This window comes from Rhineura floridana, chromosome 17 (genome assembly GCF_030035675.1).
Source record: "Rhineura floridana isolate rRhiFlo1 chromosome 17, rRhiFlo1.hap2, whole genome shotgun sequence".
NCBI lineage: Eukaryota > Metazoa > Chordata > Lepidosauria > Squamata > Rhineuridae > Rhineura > Rhineura floridana.
The window spans coordinates 15162075-15183203 of NC_084496.1; the positions used below are offsets into that span (position 1 = coordinate 15162075).

At 41.9% G+C, this 21129-nt stretch overlaps 1 protein-coding gene across 4 annotated transcripts in view; it reads left to right on the forward strand.

The window, feature by feature from the left end:
* Positions 1–21129, forward strand: part of POLR3E (RNA polymerase III subunit E) — a 56641-nt gene that overhangs the window by 29172 nt on the left and 6340 nt on the right. For 3 of the 4 annotated variants that reach the window (XM_061600268.1, XM_061600269.1, XM_061600267.1), the window contains 4 exons: positions 4406–4563; positions 7917–7981; positions 13497–13987; positions 18553–18630. In XM_061600268.1, the coding sequence (XP_061456252.1) occupies positions 4406–4563; positions 7917–7981; positions 13497–13987; positions 18553–18630 (792 nt within the window). The remainder of the gene's footprint in view (positions 1–4405; positions 4564–7916; positions 7982–13496; positions 13988–18552; positions 18631–21129) is intronic. The other variant, XM_061600270.1, reaches the window with a different exon arrangement.

A 21129-nucleotide genomic window follows, 5' to 3' on the forward strand; every position in this document is an offset into this window, starting at 1 on the left:
CACCAAAACAAGAAGTGCTGATAATCATTAATCATGGGGGACTGGAATGCAAAAGTAGGGAACAGAGAAGAACTAGGAATTGTGGGAAAATGGGGTTTAGGAGACAGAAATGAAGTAGGAGAAAGACTTATTGAATTCTGTGAAGACAATAATTTGTTCCTTGCAAGCACATTTTTTGAGCAACTGAAAAGATGACTGTATACATGGACATCACCAAATGGTCAATAGAGGAATCAAATTGATTATATAATTGGTAGCAAAAGATGGAGAAGTTCCATACTTTCTGTGAAAACAAGACCAGGAGCAGACTGCGGTACAGATCATGAACTGGTCGTATTGAAAATCAGAGTAAAGCTAAAGAAGAACAACAAAGCAATCATAATGCCAAAATACAATTTAAATAACATCCCAGAAGAATATAAAGATCAAATAAGGAAAAGATTTGAGGCTTTAAACTTAGTTGACAGCGAACCAGAACCATGGAGTGAAGTTAGAGACATTATCACGGAAGAATGCAAAAAGACAATACCTCTACTTAAAAAGAGAGAAAGACCTCAATGGATGACTGAAGAAACTCTTAAAATGGTTAAAGAGATAAGGAAAGCAAAAGCGCAAGGAGACAGACACACAGGTAGAACCCTAAATGCAACAATACAGTGACTACAATGTAGGGACAAGGAGAACTGTTACAATAGTTATTGTATAGAAATAGAAGAGGACAACAAAAAGGGTACAAGAGCCCTATTCCAAAAGATTAGAGAAATGAAAGGGAAATTTAAACCAAGAGTTGAATAATCCACAGGGAAACACACTGACTGAAAGAGATGAAATAAAAGGAAGATGGAAGCAATACACTGAAGAACTCTATAAAAGAGATGCAAGGATGACAGATTCATTCACGGAGGAACCGTATGATAAAGAACCAGAAATTTTAGAATGTGACGTGAAAGCTGCTCTTAAAATACTTGGAAGAAACAAATCACCAGGAACAGAAGGCATACCAATAGAATTGCTACAAGCTACTGAGACTGAATCTGTCCAGATCTTTACAAACATTTGTCAAGAAATATGGAAAACTAAACAATGGCCCACAGACTGAAAGCGTTCAATATACATCCCAATTCCAAAGAAAGGGGGTTCCCAGGGAATGCAGTAGTTATCAAACTATTGCCTTAATATCCCATGCAAGTAAAGTAATGCTTAAGATTCTACAACAAAGGCTCTTACCATATATGGAGCGAGAAATGCCAACTGTCCAAGCTGGATTTAGAAAGGGAAGAGGTACCAGAGATCATGTCGTAAACATATGTTGGATATGGAATGGACCAATGAATTTCAGAAGAAATCACCCTGTGCTTTATAGATTACAGCAAAACCTTTGACTGTGTAAGCTCATGAAAAACTATGGAATGCTTTAAAAGCAATGGGGGTGCCACAGCATCTGACTGTCCTGATGCGCAACCTATACTCTGCACAAGAGGCTACTGTAAGGACAGAATATGTGAGATGGGTGTATTTTATCACCCTACTTCTTTAATCTATATGCAGAACATATCATGCGGAAAGTGAGATTGGACCAAGATGGAGGTGTGAAAATCGGAGGGAGAAATATCAATAATTTAAGATATGCAGATGATACCATACTACTGGCAGAAACCATTAATGATCTGAAACAAATGCCGATGAAAGTTAAAGAGGAAAGCACAAAAGCAGGACTACAGGTGAACATCAAGAAGACTAAAGTAATGACAACAGAAGTTTTATGTAACTTTAAAGTTGACAACGAGGACATTTAACTTGTCAAGCATTATCAATACCTTGGCACAGTCATTAGCCAAAATGGAGACAATAGTCAAGAAATCAGAAGAAGGCTAGGACTGGGAAGGGCAACTATGAGAGAACTAGAAAAGGTCCTCAATGCAAAGATGTATCACTGAACACCAAAGTCAGGATCATTCAGACCATGGTATTCCCCATCTCTATGTATGGATGTGAAAGTTGGACAGTGAAAAAAGCGGTTAAGAGAAAAGTCAACTCATTTGAAATGTGGTGTTGGAAGAGAGCTTTGTGCATACCATAGACTGCGAAAAAGACAAATAATTGAGTGTTAGAACAAATTAAAGCAGAACTATCACTAGAAGCTAAAATGATGAAACTGAGGTTATCATACTTTGGACACATCATGAGAAGACATGATTCACTAGAAAAGACAATAATGCTGGGAAAAACAGAAGGGAGTAGAAAAAGAGGAAGGCCAAACTAGAGATGGATTGATTCCATAAAGGAAGCCACAGACCTGAACTTACAATATCTGAACAGGGTGGTTCATGACAGATGCTCTGGGAGGTCAGTGATTCATAGGGTAATCGACTTGAAGGCACATAATAACAACGAATTATAAGTCATTTTAAGAATCATTCAATTTCAAAAGACGTGGAATGCCCTCCTTTTACAAGTACATCAGGCGCCAACACTTCAGCACCCAAGTGAAGAAATACCATCTTCTCAAGCTTTTTAGCTTTCTGATAAGTGACTCCAAAATTATCAAGGGGATGGGGCGACTCATCTATGAGGAAAGGTTGTAGCATTTGGGGCATTTTAGTTTAGAGAAAAGGCAAGTAAGAGGTGACATGACAGAAGCATATAAAATTGTACTTGGCACGGAGAAAGTGGACAGAGAGAAGTTCTTCCTCTGTCATAACACTACAACTCATGGACATCCAATGAAGCTGAATGTAGGAAGATTCAGGAAAGACAACAAAAAGTACTTCTTCACACAGTGCATTGTTAAAACAATGGCATTCACTCCCACAAGGGCAGCGATGGTCACCCATTTGGATGGCTTTAAAAGAGGTTTAGACAAATTCATGGAAGATAATAAGAGTATCGGTGGCTACTAGCCATAATGGCTAAGTTCTGTCTTCTCTGTCAGGGGCAGAATGCCTCAATGCCAGTTGCTGGGAACTGCAAGAGGGGAGATCACTCTTGCACTTGGGTCCATGGGAATCTGGTTGGCCTCTGTGGAAACAAGATGCTGGACTAGATGGGCCTTTTGCCTAATCCAGCGGCCAGGCTCTTCAGTTCTTATAGCTGCCGCTTCTCTGGTCAGTGAATGGAGCCAGGGTGATCTCACATTGCCATTATTTCTTCCTGGGAGGCAAAGAAGGTGCATCCTCTAGAAGGAGAGGCCAGGGTGCTTCCCTTTAGTTCTCCTGACCCAAGACAAAAATGTTCTATGGGCCTTGAACCTCCTTCCTGAACAATTGCAAAAAGAAAGAAGGTAGAACAATTAAAAATCCATATTCTCTAGAGGTCATGACTTTTAATTTCTGGGCAAAAACTTCATTTAATCCCCCCCAAGGCCTTTTAGCTTCATTCTGGAATGACCCTTATCCCTCTTCCTGGCTAACAACCATAGAAGCCAAACTGCAGAAAATTGGACTCTCTAAAGTCTATCTGGCCTCCCTGTCCCATAATGATGCAATTACACAGATTTGTACTCGGCTTATGGACATTGACTATCAAAACTCAATCGCCAATGCTTCCAAAACGTGTTCCCCACTGTTCCTAAACTTACCCTTTGTATCTGGTAAACTCGCCCCCTATTTGTATTTTCTCACTACACCCAAACTACGTTTAGTCTTCACAAAAGCCAGGTTCAATGGCCTAAATTCAGCAGTAATGGAAGGGAGATTTCGACGAATTCCATACGAGCACCGTTTTTGTCCTTGCGGATGCGCCCAGATAGAAACTCTTACCCATTCCATTCTGGTCTGCCCGTTATACTCACAAATTCGAGCTAAATTCCTCAACTCTATACTGATGACTCAGAAACTTAAAAATTCTTCCCCCGAAGACACGATTGCTTGCCTTCTTGCAGGCTGCGACAAAGACATCACCATACAAGTAGCCAAATTTGTCTTTGCCGCTCAATCAATACGTGCTTCCTTTTAATGTCTGCTTTATGAATTATGTTCCCGTTTTGTATTATATGTTGTTTTTTCCATTTTGTACCATGCTTTTGGGTCATTGACCGCAATTTTAATAAATCAATATTCTCTAGAGGAGAATTTGCAGCCGTGAGAAATCATGGAATTGCATATGCTTTTCGCTAAAGCATTTTGTCATGCATACCAGAAGAATAAACACTCTAACCTGTTTTGGACATTTGTATGTACATTAGTCTTATGCCTTAAGCATATGGGCTGCAGAGGCAAGCTGTAACAAGTTTATCCATCCAGCTACTGCTGTGTATGAGTTTCAGCCTCTTAGAGGTGTAGCCCAGTCTCCCATGTTTTTCTTGTCGGACCACACCCTAATGCTGTGTGTGGCCGCTAATCTTGTAAAAGGTTTTGGCTTCTCTAACCAGCTAGTTACATATATATTGCTTCTCTTTTTTTTGCAGCTTGGCCCAGAAGATGTAAAAGACTTCTTGGAACATATGTCTTTCCTTAGGATAAACAGAGGCTGGGAATTCAAGCTCCGCTATGATGACGATTTTGTCCGGAAGCATCCAGATGTGGTCCAGAGGCAACAGATGCTCTGGATGGGCATTCAGGCCAAGTAAATGATTTGCTTTGCCTTTTGGGGAACGGAGCGGAAAATGTTGGTTTCTCCGTTGCATTTTCATGCTACCTGTTCCAGGGAGACTATGTAAGGAGGCCAGTTGCTGGCACTGGATTAAAGGGTTTATTTTCTGGGTCACATTATGCATGCCTGTTCATGCCCATTCTTATTCGCAGCAAGTGATGTCTGCCTATCCTATTCCAGTGGGAAGCTCATACCCTAGTTGGATAGTCTGCACACATCCCATAGCCCTGCTCAGAGGCCCACAGTGTAATGTCAAAAGCGAGGAGGTTACATTTCACACAGTATGCTCATTGATGTTTGAATTCAAAACAATTTGCTAATCAACACAGCTAGGTGGGCCGGATTTTCTGTGACATCACACCAGCTAAGTCAATGGCAATGCAAAAAACCATGAAACCTTTTCCTTCCCAAACCCCATTGGTGAATATCCGAACAGAATAAACCAGTGGTGTTAGGTGAAATTGGGCAGACAGAGGTGTCTGAGGCCTACTAAGTTTGCAAGAATGGAAAAGGTAAGAATGCGAGGAGGAGGCAGCTGTGCTGCAAGGAGGCAATACAGACTGTGTGTTGTGAATAGTCCAGTCTTTAGTCCTTGCATCCTGTATATTCCATGCATCTTGGATGTGGCATGCAAGTTTGTAATCCTGCATTGGCTGCAGAATTTGATGTCTTAGGTTCTAATATTTAAACATACCCATGGTTCTGAACCCTTACGTGAGAGGAGCAAAAAGCTTGGAAAGGTGTGGGCGCTGCTTAGGATAGGTTAAGAAGCTGAAGAGTGTGCTGCCTTGAAACCCACTTAGCCCTTTATCTCTCTGCCTACCCCAGTACCCAGTTGTGCTTTTGCTCCTCATTGAGGAACATGGGAGGACTTGGACTCACAGGATGCATTTGATGCCCTTTGCCATTAGATACCTTCATAGGCCTCACCTGCACTAGACATTGAAAGCAGTATCCTACCACTTTAAACAGTCCCCCAAAGGATCCCCCAAAGGATTCTGGGAGCTGTAATTTGTTAAGAGTGCGGAGAGTTGTAAGGAGACCCCAATTCTGCTCACACTGCAACAATTCCCAGAGTTCCCTGGGAAGAGGAATTGATTCTTAAACCACTCTGGGAATTGTAACTCTTTGAGGAGAAGAGGGATATCCTGATAACTTTCAGCACCCTTAACAAACCACAGTTCCCAGGATTCTTTGACGGAACCCATGACTGTTTAAAGTGGTATGACACTGCTTTCAATGTTTAGTGCAGATGAGGCCATAGCTACTGCATTCCTGACATGATTAGTCTACCAGAGAGCTGCAATTGGTGGAAAAGCATTAAAGGTGGCTAGCTCACACTGCAGTATAGACATGCAAACAGCACAGAAGGAATTCTCAGCTAGCATTCCGTGAACTATGAAATACTGGGCACACAGGTTAATCCAGCTCTGCCAATGGCAGTAGCTGCTGCTTCTGCTTAGATTGTAGTGGAAGCCTTAGGGAACATGCAGCAAAAGATAAAATAAAATAAATCGGGCATACAAGTGGGGACCTGCAGTATATCCTACCTCCTAAAAGGAGTTCCAACCACAGACCCTATCTCTTGGTTCTGTCTGTCTTCAGTTCTTGCGTTGTGAGTCTACATTGTGTGGTCGTTGAACATGCTCAGTACTCATTGTGCTGTTTGGGTGGGGAAAGAGATTGCCCCCATAGTTTCTCCCTCCCCCCCCAAAAAAAAAGTATTTCTGCAGTGTTTCACTGAGCATGCTATCATCTCCCTCTTGTTTCTCAGTGGCTCTGTTTTGTCTACTATCAGCACTCACCACATGAGTTTGCTGTTAAAATGACTTATAAATAAAATAAAGGGAAGTGTGAACATAATTGTGGCTTCAGAAACTGCTATTTATATTGTTTTGGAAAGAAAGTAGAAAGGGCGGAAGGTCAAGAATCTCTGATAAATACGCACTTCTTCTTTTTGTATTTATTAAAAGCACCAGAATGAAAGCTGGTAACTACTTTTAGTAGATAACGGAGCTTGGTTTTAATGTAAGGCACATCCATACTACTAATGACTGGGGGGCGAGGGGAAGGATTGTTCTTTGGTCAGGAGGAAAAGGCACAGACCCCCTTTTTGAAAGGAAGGTGAGTAAAAGGTCTAAAGCAGATTTTCCCAAACTGTGGTCTGTGGACCACCACAAGTCTATGAGCTTCATTCAGGTTTCAAATTCAGAATTCAGATTGTAATAAAATAAAGTACAGTATAAGAAATAAAAGAAGCAATAAAAATACAATTAAAAATCATAAAGCATCTGGCACAGCACATTACAATTGCTGCAACAGACAAAAAAATAATTAAGTGGTCCACCATCAGCAATCTTCAAGTAGTCCAAGGGGGAAAAGTTTGGAAACTACTTGTCTAAAGTTCAGCAGTGGCTTTGGTAGATCTAAGAACTTAGTTGATTGCCATGAATACAGATACTTTCTCTTCACATCATGACTGTTCTTAGCAGTTTGCAAAACATGATACCAGAGGTCTCATTTTGAACCCAGTTCCACTATTTTCTCTAGCAGATCATGGTTGTTCCCTTACTCAAAGGCTAGTAAAGGTTAATCATGCATATCCATCAAAATCTCATGAGGTGGTTCTTTCTGGAGTCATAGAACTGGGAGGAATCTTGGAAGTCATCTAACTCGCTGCTCAAAGCAAGAATCTGCAGCATTCCTGACAAATGCTTAAACACCTCCAGCAAAAAATTGCTTATCACCATCTGTAGCAGACTGTTCCACTGTCCAGCAGACAATTGCTTACTGTTAAGAAATTTCTCCTACTCTTTAGCTGCCAGCTGCTTCCCTACAATTTTTACCCGTTGACTCTAGTCTTTCCTTCCTGAAGTGGCAGAAAGCATGTTCTACATGGCAGCTCTTTAGATACTTGAGGACAGCTGCCATGCCTCCCCTTTAATATTGTCTCCAGGCTAAACAACAATTTTAAGGTGCAAAAGTGATCAGTTTTTGAATCTGTCCCTATATTGGTGTTCTTCCAGCATGCAGAAATCTAGCACATTGGAGAGGATCTTAGAACCTTTCTTCCAGATGTGCTTGCTTTCTATTTGCAGTTCCCACCTGCAGTGTGATGTGGTTCTGTCCAAGAAGGGCCTTACTCTGTGACGACTGTTGCCGTTCTTAAGGCATCTTTCAGTGGATGCTTGATACTTTATGGGTTTTTTATTGAACTGGTAGTATTGGGGGAAGCTTTTAATTTTTAATGTTCAGGATCTGTGAAGCTATTATCAAGGCACTGAAATCAAATATATATATGTGTGTGTGTGTGTGTTCAATTTCAGGTTGGAGAAAGTGTACAACTTGGCAAAAGAGCACATGGCACCAAAGAAACAAGCTGCACAAACAGGTAAGACATTTTGGGATTCGGGAAAGATAAAATCTGTGAGGGGTGATGGAGCAGATTGTAGTCCAGGGCTCTTCTGTGTGCATCTTGGCCCAGGAATTTGTTTTTAGTACCAGAACTGAGCTTAGTTTTTCCCCCACCCAAATGTCTTGGTCACATTCTTCATTTTGGCAGCTTAATTCTTTTTTGAGGTGGGGCTGGGGAGTTGCTATTGTTAAACCAGAGGTTCCCAAACTGTCGTCCATGGACCACCAGTGGTCTGTGAGCATTATTCAGATGGTCCACATGTCAGCATTAAAGGTTCATATTGATTTATTTCTGTTGCATTTAATTGTATTTTTATTGCATTACAATTTAAATTCTATGGAATGCCAATTATAATCAATAAAATACAATACAAGAAATAAAAGAAGTAACAACAATACAATTAAAAAGGATACAACACAGCATATTACAATTGCTACAACAGGCAAAAAATCATTAAGTGGCCCACCAAGATCCTCAGCAATTTTCAAGTAGTCTGGGCGGGAAAGTTTGGGAACTGCTATGTTAAACAATTAGGAGTCAGAAATCTTTGACTTACTGCCAAATAACCCAGAGTTCTACCAGCAGATTTTGATTTATCTTCTGCCCACCCCTGGTCTAAGAAACCAGGAAAATTTGAATCAAGGTGCAAAAAAGTGCGGAGTGGGGAGAGGAGAGATGATCCACATAGGCACAGAGTTTGTTGGAGCAAGATTATCACATTTGAACTGAGCCTCTGCGTTGGGGCAGGTGAGCTGGTTTAGCAATCCGTCCTTTGCCCCAGGGAACTCTGGGTTTTGTAGTTCTCTGGAGGTAGGAGTGGGTTATCATAGAATCATAGAATACTATGTTGGAAGGGGCCTATAAGGCTATCAAGTCCAACCCTCTGCTAAATGCAGGAATCCAAATCAAAGCATCCCTGACAGATAGCTATCCAGCTGCCTCTTGAATGTCTCCAGTGTCGGAGAGACCACTACCTCTCTAGGTAATTGGTTCCATTGTCATACCACTCTAACAGTTAGGAAGTTTTTTCTGATACTCAGTTGAAATCTGGCTTCCTGCAGCTTGAGCCCATTATTCCATGTCCTGCACTCTGGGATGATCGAGAAGAGATCCCGGCCCTCCTCTCTGTGACAACCTTTCATGTACTTGAAGAGTGCTATCCTATCTCTCCTCAGTCTTCTCTTCTCCAGGCTAAACATGCCTAGTTCTTTCAGTCTCTCATAGGGCTTTGTTTCCAGTCCCCTGATCATCCTTGTTGCCCTTCTCTGAACCTGTTCCAGTTTGTCTGCATCCTTCTTGAAGTGCAGAGACCAGAACTGGATGCAGTACTCAAGATGAGATTAGTTTGGCAGGATTTGTTCTTCATAAATCCATGTTGGCTCCTAGTAATCACTGCATTGTTTTCAAGGTGCTTACAGATTGACTGCTTTATAATCTGCTCCAGAGTTTTTTCAGGGATTGATGTTAGGCTGACTGGTCTGTAGTTCCCCGGTTCCTCCTTTTTGCCCTTTTTGAAGATAGGGACAACATTAGCTCTCCTCGAGTCAGCCAGCACTTCACCAGTCCTTCACGATTTCGCAAAGATAATAGACAGCGGTTCTGAGAGTTCTTCAGCCAGTTCCTTCAATACTCTAGGATGCAGTTTATCGGGTCCTTCCAATTTGAAGTTGTTCGAAGTGATTAGGTATTCCTTGACCATTTGTCTATCAATCTCAAGCTTCAATCCTGCCCCTTCCACTTCATGTTTCCCAGGAGGGTCATAGATCCTTTTTTGGGAGAAGACTGAGCCAAAGTAGGAATTGAGGACTTCTTCCTTTGTCATCTGTTATTATTTTGCCATCCTCATTGAGTAGCTGTGCCACCATTTTTTTCTCTGTCTTTTATTATGGACGTACCTGAAGAAAGCTTTTTTGTTGCTTTTAGCATCCCTCGCTAACCTCAGTTCATTCTCAGCTTTAGCCTTCCTAACACCATCCCTGCAATTCCATGATACCTGCCTGTACTCTTCCTTTGTGGCCTGGCCTTCTTTCTACTTCCTGTATGTGTCCTTTTTTGTTTTCAGGTCTTCTCTAAGCTTTTTGTGAAGCTACATTGGCTTCTTACGTTGTTTCCCCCCTTTTTTCCTTGTTGGAATTGGTTGCCATTGTGCTTTTAAAATTTCCTTTTTTAGAAACTCCCACCCATCTTGAACTCCTTTTCTCCTTAGGGTGGCTTGCCATGGAATTGTACGTACAATTGTTCTGAGTTTATTGAAATCAGCTTTCCTGAAGTCCAGGGTGCGCGTATGGCTACTCTCAGCTTTTGCTTCTGTTAAAATAAAGAGTTCAAGTATGGTGTGGTCACTTTGCCCCCGAGTTCCCGTAACTGCCACTTCATCCACCAAATCATCTCTATTGGTTAGAATCAAGTCCAGGACAGCTGATCCTCTGGTTGCTTCCTCCGCTTTCTGTAGGAGGATATTTAAAAGACCATTCTCCCCACAGCAAACTACAACTCCCAGGATTTGGCTGTGTATGCGAATGGTGACCGTTAAAATGAATACTGAAATGAATACTTAGGCTACTGGCCACAATGGCTGTGTTCTGTCTCCACAGTTGGAGGCAGTATGCTTCTGAATGCCTGTTGCTGGAAACTGCAGGAGGGGAGAGTGCTGTTGTGCTCAGGTCCTGCCTCTGCGCTTCCCATTTAGGCATCTGATTGGCTGCTGTGAGAACAAGGTGCTGGACTAGATGGGCCACTGGCCTGATCCAGCAGGCTGTTGATCACTTTTGAGGCCTCCTCCCTTTTCACTCCATCCCTTCTTTCGGTCCTTAACACTCTCTTATATGTTCTTATGCATGCAGAATGTGTATGGACGGACTCTTACTGCCAAATTCTGAAGGATATCAGTGGAATTGACAAATGAGCCCATGAATGGACTTCGCTTTTCTCTGTTGGCCTCACTGGTCTCCCACCAGCCCCCTCAAATCTGCTCAGAAGAATTAAGTAGATGGACAGCATGAAGGAAGATTAGCAGTCCCAGATTTAAAGAGAGGGTGCTTCATGTACGTGCTTTGAGAGTCTGTAAAGGGCGGCTCTTTTGTCATTTGGCTCCTTCGTATCTCATCTTGGAATTCTTTTAAGCGTGAAACCCCCCCCCCCAAAGCTATGATTTGGAATTGGTGATGCAAAACAGGCAGAGATGAAAAAGTAAGTGAGACTAGATGAGAGTCTCTGATGTCATCTTAAGGACTTTCCAGATGAGTTTTTAAAAGAGTGTTTAATTGTTCCAGGGGGATTCAAGCTATATTTCCATGCTTTGCAGGGGAAATGATTGCGTTTAGGACTGTCTGAGTCCTAAAAATGCCATCTTGGGTTGCTGGAAAGTTTGGTTTTCTTTTCTCTCTCATTAGTTCCTTTATACAATTTATAGTAGGGGTTCCCAGACCCTGCTCTGCGAATCACCAAGTGGCCCATGAGGTTTTCATGGCCTCATTAAATATTCATACTGATTTTTTTTTTATTCTTTTATTTCTTATGTTGAATTCAAATGGTAATGCAGTAAGATACAAGAAACAAAAGAAGCCACAAAAATGCAGTTCACATTCACATAGCATGTAGCACAGAGCATTACAATTGCTACAGCAGGAAGAAAAATCATTAAGTGGTCTGGTAAGACCCTCAGCAATTTTCGAGGGGTCCGTGGGGAAAAAAGTTTGGGACCCACTGACTTAATTGGCTACCCTATACCCAAAGCTCTCTGGTGGACTTACAGGGTTTGCAACAATTAAAATAAAATAAAGCAATTATATAAGTCACATTTTTGAGCAGTGAAACAGTTTGAAACAGAGGTCAGAGGAATAAAATCCACAGAGCTAAAACAGTGTAAAACTTTAATATAATTTTTAAAAGGTCTGGGAAAATAAAAAGGTCTTTAGGCGAAGCACCATACAGATATTATCTCCCCATCCATGAACTCTGCCTGGTACCCTGGGGACCTTTTGCCATTCTAGAGTAGAATCATAGAATCGTAGAGTTGGAAGGGGCCTATAAGGCTATTGAGTTGAACCTGATGCTCAGTGCAGGAATTCAGGTTAAAGCATACCCAACAAGTGGCTGCCCATCTGCCTCTTGAATGTGTCTAGTGTTGGAGTACTTAATTAATTAATTACATTTATATACCGCTCCATAGCCGAAGCTCTCTGGGAGGTTTACAGCAATTAAAAACATTAAAAACAAATACACAAATTTTAAAACACAAAAAACAATTAAAAAAAACTTTAAAACAATTTAAAAATGCATGGTAAAATGCCTGGGAGAAAAGGAAAGTCTTGACGTGGTGCCAAAAAGATAACAGTGTTGGTGCCAGGCGCACCTTGTCAAAAAGATCATTCCATAATTTGGGGGTCACCACTGAGAAAGCCCTCTCCCTTGTTGCCATCTTCCGAGCTTCCCTCAGAGTAGACACCCGGAGGAGGGCCTTAGATGTTGAGCGTAGTGTACGGGTGGGTTTGTGTCAGGAGAGATGTTCCATCAGGTATTGTGGTCCTAAGCCGTGGTTCTACTTGGCAGGAGATGCTTCAGGAACCCAGTTTGCAATGTGAACTATCCATATCTGTATCTCTCAGACTAATGTGCAGGTTGGAACTTAGCTATCAGACAGAATTCACACTTCTTTGAACGTAGCGAGACAGTTCTCAACAGTTAAACCAGGGACGGGGAACCTTCCAACACTGTTGGACTCCCATCAGCCCCAGTTGGCATACAAATGTCAGGGATGATGTGAATTGTAATTCAGTGACGTCTGGAAGGCTACAGGTTCCTCACCCCTGCTTTAAACCTATAATGCTAAAGCTGTAATAACCCAGACAGCTGGGTTATACTGAGCCAGACTATTGTCTCAGTGTTGTCTTTGCTGGCTGGCAGCTCTCCAGGTTTCCAGGCAAGAGTCATTTCCAGTCTTACCTGGAGATGCTGGGGATTGAGTCCGAGAGCTTCTGCATGAAAAGCAGATGCTCTGCCACTGGACTGTGGCCCTTCCCAATATCATTTCCGAATGTCTTCAAGTGTCCTACAAAAAAAGGATGAGTCAAGCAGGAGCCATGTTTCTTTCATTCACTGTTTTGGGACTATGCTTGGGATTTGATTGGGAAACACTGCCATTCTTTTTCGACTGGACTAGTAACTGTGTGAAGGTTGCTTGGGAAGGGCAAGCAAGTGGTAGAGCGTCCGCCTTCCATGCAGAAGGGCCCAAGTTCAGTCTCCAGCACCTCCAGGTAAGGCTGGGAAAGACCCCTGCCTGAAACCCAGGAGAGCCATTGTCAGTCAGTGTGGACAGAGTTGGGCTAGATGGACCAGTGGCTTGGCTGTGTTCCAATGTGAATGTGCCTGCTCAACCTTACAGAATTTTCTTGCTTGAGCACATCCAGATGTAGATGGAACAAGTTTGCTGCTTCACCTTTCCAAGTCCTCCATCTAAATAATACCCCTGTGCATGTTCTTGTTTTTGTAGCTCCTGCCTTGCTGGTTTCTGGAGAACAGAGGGTCAACCTGGCAAAAGCGAAAGTCAGGCAGACCTACGGGCAGCTGGAGCAAGACTTCCAGAAGCGGAAAGCAGAGGGCAAAGCCAACGAGGCTACCTGCCCGGTGGACATTCTTGGTGTACGTATAAAGGAGGAGCCACTGAGCGATGAGGAGCCTATGGACACATCCATTTGCGATGGCCTCAATAACGGACTGGTCAACGGTATTCATTCAGAAGAGAACTCCATGGACTCCATAAGCTGCCACTTGCCAGTCCAAGAGAGAGTCACGCAAGAACTCAGAGCCTTTTTGGTGGCAACATTTAAGAAACAGTATGTCCTAACTCTGAATGAGCTTAAACGGTTATTTAATCTCCACGTGGCTAGTCTGCCTCCTGGGAATCTCTTGTTTAGCGGCATTTCAGACAAAATGTTACAGGACATGGTGTTGGACATGGGCTGCAAACAAATAACGGTGCCTGTAAGTGTTGTTGTTGTTTTGTTGGTGCATTTTTCAGGCTATGAGTGGCAAGTTCAACTGATGTGGCAGTGGGCCTGTGTAAGAGATGGGGTCATGATCCTTCAGGCTGCCCATTGACTTAATTGCTGTGATGTCACAGAGGTACCAGGCAGCCATAGGCTAAGTGGACTGGTTTGGAAAGGGGCTCATGAGACCTGATGGCTGAAATTTTTAAGGTCAATGAAGATCAAGTAGGAGGTGAAGGGAAAACTGTTTCTCTGCCCAAGTCCCTGGAAAGCCACTGCCAATCAAGAGTAGGCAATGCTAGAATGAATGGCAGCTAGTCTGTTCCCCACTGTTGTAGACAGACAGTGCATGTTGATTTGTGATATCTGATGCCTTAAGCCATATTTATAGAAAGGGCAAGGGCAGGAAAAGATTTATTAAGGCCCTTGTTTTTGTTGTTTGCATCTCCACTGATTCTCATTTTTCACTTTTTTTTACCTTGCTATATTTTATAATGTGTTGTAAAGCCAGACATGAAAACAAAAATTTAAATACATAAGAGTATTGCTTAAAGCTATATGGCAGGTGTGTGGGGGTGTGTGGGGAGCCTCTACAGGGATGTTGTAGTTCAGTAAAGGGCCAAAGGTTCCCCACACCTGCTTTATGATACAAGCTTCACCTGGACCTCTAAAATAATCCAGTTTATATGGGAATGTGGCTGCAGCACTTACTGAGAATATTCAAGTTTGTGTGCCTGTACAGCAGGTACAAAGGAAGACAGTTGGGCTCTCTAGCTCTTAGACCACATTACCATACAGTTATTCCACTTTAAAAAGTCATGGCTTCCAGGCTTCGTGCCAGTGGGCAGCCAGTTTGGGCACTGGTCGAGGATCCCTGTGCCTCTAAACTCTGAAAGTTGTTTCATCCAAACCACATTTAGCTAGCTTGCTAATCAGAATGTCAAGGGGCACTTCGTCGAAAGCTTTGCTGAAGTCAAGATATGTTATGTCCAGAGCATCCCCGCAGTCTACCAGGAAGGTTACCCAATCAAAAATGATATAAGATTAGTCTGGCAGGATTTGTTCTTCATAAATCCATGTTGGCTTCTAGTGATCACTGCATTGTTTTCAAGATGCTTACAGACTGACTGCTTTATAATCTGCTACAGAATTTTCCCAAGGATCGATGTCAGACTGATTGGTCTGCTGTTCCCAAGTTCCTCCTTTTTGCCCTTTTTGAAGATAGGGACAACGTTAGCCCTCCTCCAGTCACCTGGCACGCCATGATTTTGCAAAATTAATAGACAATGGTTCCAAGAGTTCTTCAGCCAGTTCCTTCATTACTCTTAAGATGCAGTTCATCGGCCCTGAAAATTTGAACTTGTTCAAAGTGATTAAGTATTCCTTAACCATTTGTCTATTGATGTTAAGCTGCAACCCTGCCCCTTCAACTTGTACTTCTCATTTGCCAGGAGAGTCATAGACCTTCTTTTGGGAAAAGACTGAGCCAAAGTAGGAATTGAGTACTTCTGCCTTTTCTTTGTCATCTGTTACCATTTTGCCATCCTCATCGAGTTTAAGGAATTTCTGTTATGGTTTACTGTGTTATCACATCAAACTGGCTTTTTTTGTAGTCAGAAAACCAGAATCAGAATGCATGGTTTGCTTGTGCTAACTATAGTTAGATCTGGTCCTTGAATTGTTAAACCATAGTCATAGTTCTCCTTTCTGTTCCAGAGGTATCCATGTCATAGAAGTGGGAATACTGAGTAGATGAAAAACAAAATCAACAAACAATTCTAAACCATTGTTATGTCCAAACCAATCCACAGACAAAAGCACCAAAGAATGGTTTGTGGTAACAGCTAACCATAGTTTAGCCTGAAGCCATGATGAATTCCAGATGTGCAAACAAACACCATTTTGCTCAATTTCCTTCCCCCACAAAATCCCTGGATGCTGTTCCAAGCAGAGGGCTAGTGACCCAAACGATGGCTTATTGCCCAAGTTGTAATGCTAAATTACAATTCACCCAAATTGGTTTACAATTCTGATTCAAACATTACCACCAACCACCGTTTGGTGTTGCATCTAGCCCTTCCTGGGGGCCTGGTTCAGATGTTATGAGAAGCCACAATGTCAAAGATGAGGAACCTGTGGGCCTCTAGATGATTTTGAGGTCCCAGCTTCCAATTAGCATGTGATGTAGAAAGTTACACTGGAAACAAAATGGATGTGTGTTGACTATAGCTCTAGGACAGGAATGTAGCCTATAGCCTGTGGTCCACCAGATGTAGGGCTCCAGCTCCCAGCACCCCCAGCCAGTATGGCCATAAATGATTAGAGTTGTGGTCATAACAGCTGGAGGGCCCCAGGTTCTGCATCCCCCAAGAATATCAAAACACTTATTTTTAAGCAAACCAAAGTTCCCTGTATCATCTGAACTTGTGGAACTGTGGCTTGTTTAAAATGAATTCCAGTCTCCTCTTCCTGGCACATGAAAGGGGAGGGAAGAAGGCAAGCTCGAAGCTTGCTATGACTTTTTAACCTGATAAACCCAGTGAGAAGCACAGGAGCCAGAAATTAATTCAAAAAGGGGCAACATCTTCTCAAAAGTGCCATCTAAGCAGATTAATTGCACCTCAACATATTTCCTTCAGTCAGGAGGAATGTCAAACTTTGGAATCCTATAGAATAGCAGCTTGCAAGGTTATTGCTGCATTTGAGACTACTCCTGAAGAAGGAACCTGGGTTCTGAAATGAATTAGGCTGCAATAAATCTTCATAGTTGTCGCTTGAGAGAACAAGGTTCTGCTGTGCTCTTTCCCACTTGAACCTGACCGGTAAGTTTGGCATGATGGCCTTTATTACCCTCACAGAGCTCCAATTCCCAGAGTGGTTGAATAATCAATCCCTCTTCCCAGGGAACTTTGGGAATTGGAGTGGGGAATAGGGGTCTGCTAATAACTCTCAGCACCCTTAACAATCTACAGCTCCCAGGATGCTTTGGAGAAAGCCACAACTGTTTAAAGTGGCAGGATACTGCTTTAAATGTTGTGTAGATGGGGCCACAGTCTGAGGAACTGTGAAAATGATTCTTGCCGTACTCATAGCAGTGACGCTCCCCTTGCAACTAACTGTGGGTTAGCGTTCACTCCCACAAGATGGCCACCAACTTGGACGGCTTTAAAAGAGGATTAGAGAAATTCATGGAAGATAAGGCTATGTTCTCCCTCCACTGATAGAGGCAGTATTCCTCTGAGAACCAGTTGCTGGGGAGCAGAGCACTGCTGCGCTCAGGTGCTGCTTTCAGACTTCCCATAATGGGCATCTGATTGGCCACTGTGAGAACAGAATGCTGGACTAGATGAGCCATTGGCCTGGTCTAGCGGGGCTCTTCTTGTGTTCTTAGGATTGAAGCTATTTATGTGTGGCCTCCTATAGTTGTTTGTTTAGTTAATGCTGTTACTTACTGAAAGTTTAAAGCTCAGTAAAGATATAATCTTTCCATGTGTCTGGATTACTATGACTAACAAAGCAGATATTAACATCTTTAAAGTGAAGCTTCTACCTTCTTCAGTTCCTCCGATGCGAGGCAAGGTGTGCTGTAGCTGTTCACATTGGAGAAGCTGAAGAAAGCGGAAGCCCAAGGGTTTTGCTTTAAAACCTATTTCTTAGTCATATTAATAAATATACAATGTTAGTGCTTAATCGCATCCTTCCAGGTTCCAGAGCAAAAGTCTCTGAAGTGCTGTGTGATGCTTTGAAAAACTGTGTCAATATACATTTGACTCCAAAGAAATTGTCCACCTGCCCCTGTTTTTTCCTAATTATAGAGCTCTGGAGGCATTACAGCTGCTATGCGACTTCAGAGACCCAGCCCTGGGTTGAGCTGTAGACAGCCTAAAGCAAATACTGGGAGGGTGTTTTATCTTGAGAAGCATAGGAAATCCTCTCTGAGTACTGGTGAGGCCTGATCGCATGAGACTGGTTGCAGAGCTCTGTGTCTGCCACAGCCATTTCCCACCATCTAAGCGCACATGAGACCCACAAGTGGCTGGGTATTAATGAAGGTGAAGCAGAAACGTTTAGACCCAAGTCTCTGAGTACTGGCAACTCCTTTTTGTTGGAGCCAAGTGGGATGGTTAATATGATCAGAATTGGGGAGGGGTCCAGTAAAAATGATCAGGTACGAGATGGGAAAGACTGTGTGTACATTTGTGCATGTGTGTATGCATACACATGCCTCTGTGTGTGTGTGACAGGGTGCCATTGGCTGTCTTTTGCTTTGGACAAACAAAAGCAAAGCTTGCTATGTAAACAACTTATAAGTTTTCCTTATGCCTTCAAGATAAGTCTTCTTAAATATATATATATTCCTGATGAACTGTTCTCTTGCCAAGGGATACCACGTTGGTGTTCCTGTATTGAACTGAAGCTTAGATGGGAGATTTTGCACTCTGTTCTCCCATATGCAGTGGACCAATGCAAAATCTTAATTGAACGATTCTTTACCAGTCCTGTCTTTAGTACCCTAAAGCCAATAATCCTAACCGGTGCAACCTGATTTTTTGTTTTTAGTTTCCTCCACAGACAACTGCGTTACCAGATGAACAAAAGGTCTTTGCACTTTGGGAAGCTGGTGACGTCTACGATCAGGTAAGTTGGTAATTGGAGCTGTTGCTCTGGCAAAGTCCTGTTTGAGCACCATGCCTTGACGTTCAGCAGCATCTGCACATACTTTGTCCCAGGGTTGTTTTGATTTAAATCGCTTCTCTGAAGGACTCAATTTTAATTATTTAAATCACAGTTTAAATTACTAGTGAGGAAGATTCCATTTAACCATCGTTTCTAGTAGAAGTACATTATTGTTTAATATCACCTTAATACATATTCAGAGATGTAGGTTTCATTAGAAGGTAAGTACACACTCAGCAATTACTCTGAATTGTTTTCAGATTCATCAAAAATGGGATGATAATTTGGTCATTTTAGTATTAAAGCAGAATGAACTTGTGAAGTCATTCAGGCAATGTACCAACTCCAACTGTTCAATTAATCATGATATTTTTGTCATAATGTGCCAGAATCATCACCACCAAACAAGCTTTTAAATTGTGTTAATAAGATTGTTTATTTTTCTGGTTAGTTTTCTTCTTCAACAAACAACAATATTAACAAAACATGCATATGGAGTTTTGAATGGTTAACTATTTCAGTTTTTAGATAAATGTAAAATTCTTTAAAAATAAAATTTAGGCAGTTTTAACCAAGTCAACATGAAAAAATATTGGGTGGTACCGTTGTCTTCTTCTTCACCTTTGTCTTCCTTGTTCATAGTCTGGAAGAGAAATCCAAGCTTTCCTACTTTTTCAGTTCCAAACATATTTCTCAATTTAGAATGAATTAGTGCAAAGGAAGAAAAATTCTCTCTACGCCTGCAGAAGGGGCTGGTGAAGTTAAGAGCTGAATTACCACTTCAGTAGTCTCCTCCTTGTTCAGATCCACTCCATCTCCCCAAATTCTTTATTCATTGACCTTCTCTCTCTTTGCACTTAGAGAAAGGCAAGGCTTTGAGAGAGAGTGAATGAGACTTCACGTACACCACCTGCAGAATAAGACTGATCATGTTATCTCCCATTTCCATAAATTGCTGTTAACGTATATATGTATAATATAATTTGAAGTTGTATAATTAATATTCATGATGATATCTTTGACCTAGGTTCTTTTTTTTACTAATTGTTTTAAGAAAAGTTTGAAAAATCCAGTTTAAATATTAAAAATACATGTTTTATTTTTTTAAAGAAAGCATTTATTTTTATCAACCCTGCTTTGTCCAATCAGCAGCAATGCCCTTTCATCTCATCAGAAAGAAGCTGGTCCAAGAGGCATTTTTATTCTCTAGGGCAGTGGTCCCTAAATGGTGGCCCATGAGCTTCATTCAGATGGTTCATGGCATGTATGCATTAAATGTGCATATTAGTTTTTAATTGCCTTTTATTGGTGCTTTTCTTTCTTATATTGTATTTATTGTATTACAATATGGATCCTGTTGAAATACAATGTAAAAATAAAAGAAGCAATAAAAGGCAATTAAAAATCATACAGCATTTAGTACAGTGCATTATAATTGCTACATCAGGTGAAAAAATCATTAAGTGGCCCGTCAAGGCCCTCAGCAATTTTCATGTGGTCCGTGGGAAAATAAATTGGCAACTACTTTTCTATGGCTTAGTGTGCTAGCCCTCCTTTGCCTGCTGTTTGAGATGTGCTGCTTTGGTCATTATATAATAAATAATTCCTCGTGTTCAGAAAAGATTATTTTTTGCATGCAGAAGATTCCTGGCATTTCCAGTTAAAAGGATTGGATAGCAGATGATAGAAAAGACCTAGAGAACCTCTGCCAGTCAGAGTAGATAGTTACTCTGCTTAATCGACCTGATGTAAGGCAGCCTCCTATGTTCACTATGAGGTGCACCTAGAATGGTGGTGTGTGTTAAACAGAAGCACAGAGAAAGTGGACTCCTCTGGGCAGGTATTAGAAGAACATAAGAAGAGATTGCAGGATTGGGCCAGTGGCCCATCTGGTCCAGTATCCTGTTCTCACAGTGGCCAACCGTATGTCTGTGGGAAACCCGCAAGCGGGACCCGAGCACAAGAGCACTCTCCCCTCCTGCAGTTTGCAGCAACTGGTATTCAGAAGGCATACTCCCTCCAACTATTAATCAAATTATTAATAATGTCATTGGTAAGTTAATAGTCGAATTAGTTCTGCTACTGCCAGCACATAACTCTGGTACTTTGCATTGGTTGCCCACAAGTTACCAGATCAGGTTCAAGCTTCTTGTATTAATTTACAAAGTCCTGAACAGCTTGGGACCAGGATATCTGTTAAGGATTGCCTGATTAATGAGATCTTTGTGGGAGTCTCTGTCTGTGGTCCCTCATAGCTCAGATGCACGGTTCACAACTATTACAAGCCATGCATTCAGTGTCATTGGCCGAAGCCTGTGGAGCTCCATCCCAACTGAGATTAGACAGGCACCCCTGCTTGCTGAACTTCAGGTGCATGACAAGGGCTTTCTTATTTCAACAGGCATTTTAAGGCAATATTTGGGTTTCTGTTTGGTTTTATGGTTTTTTTATTCTCTGTAT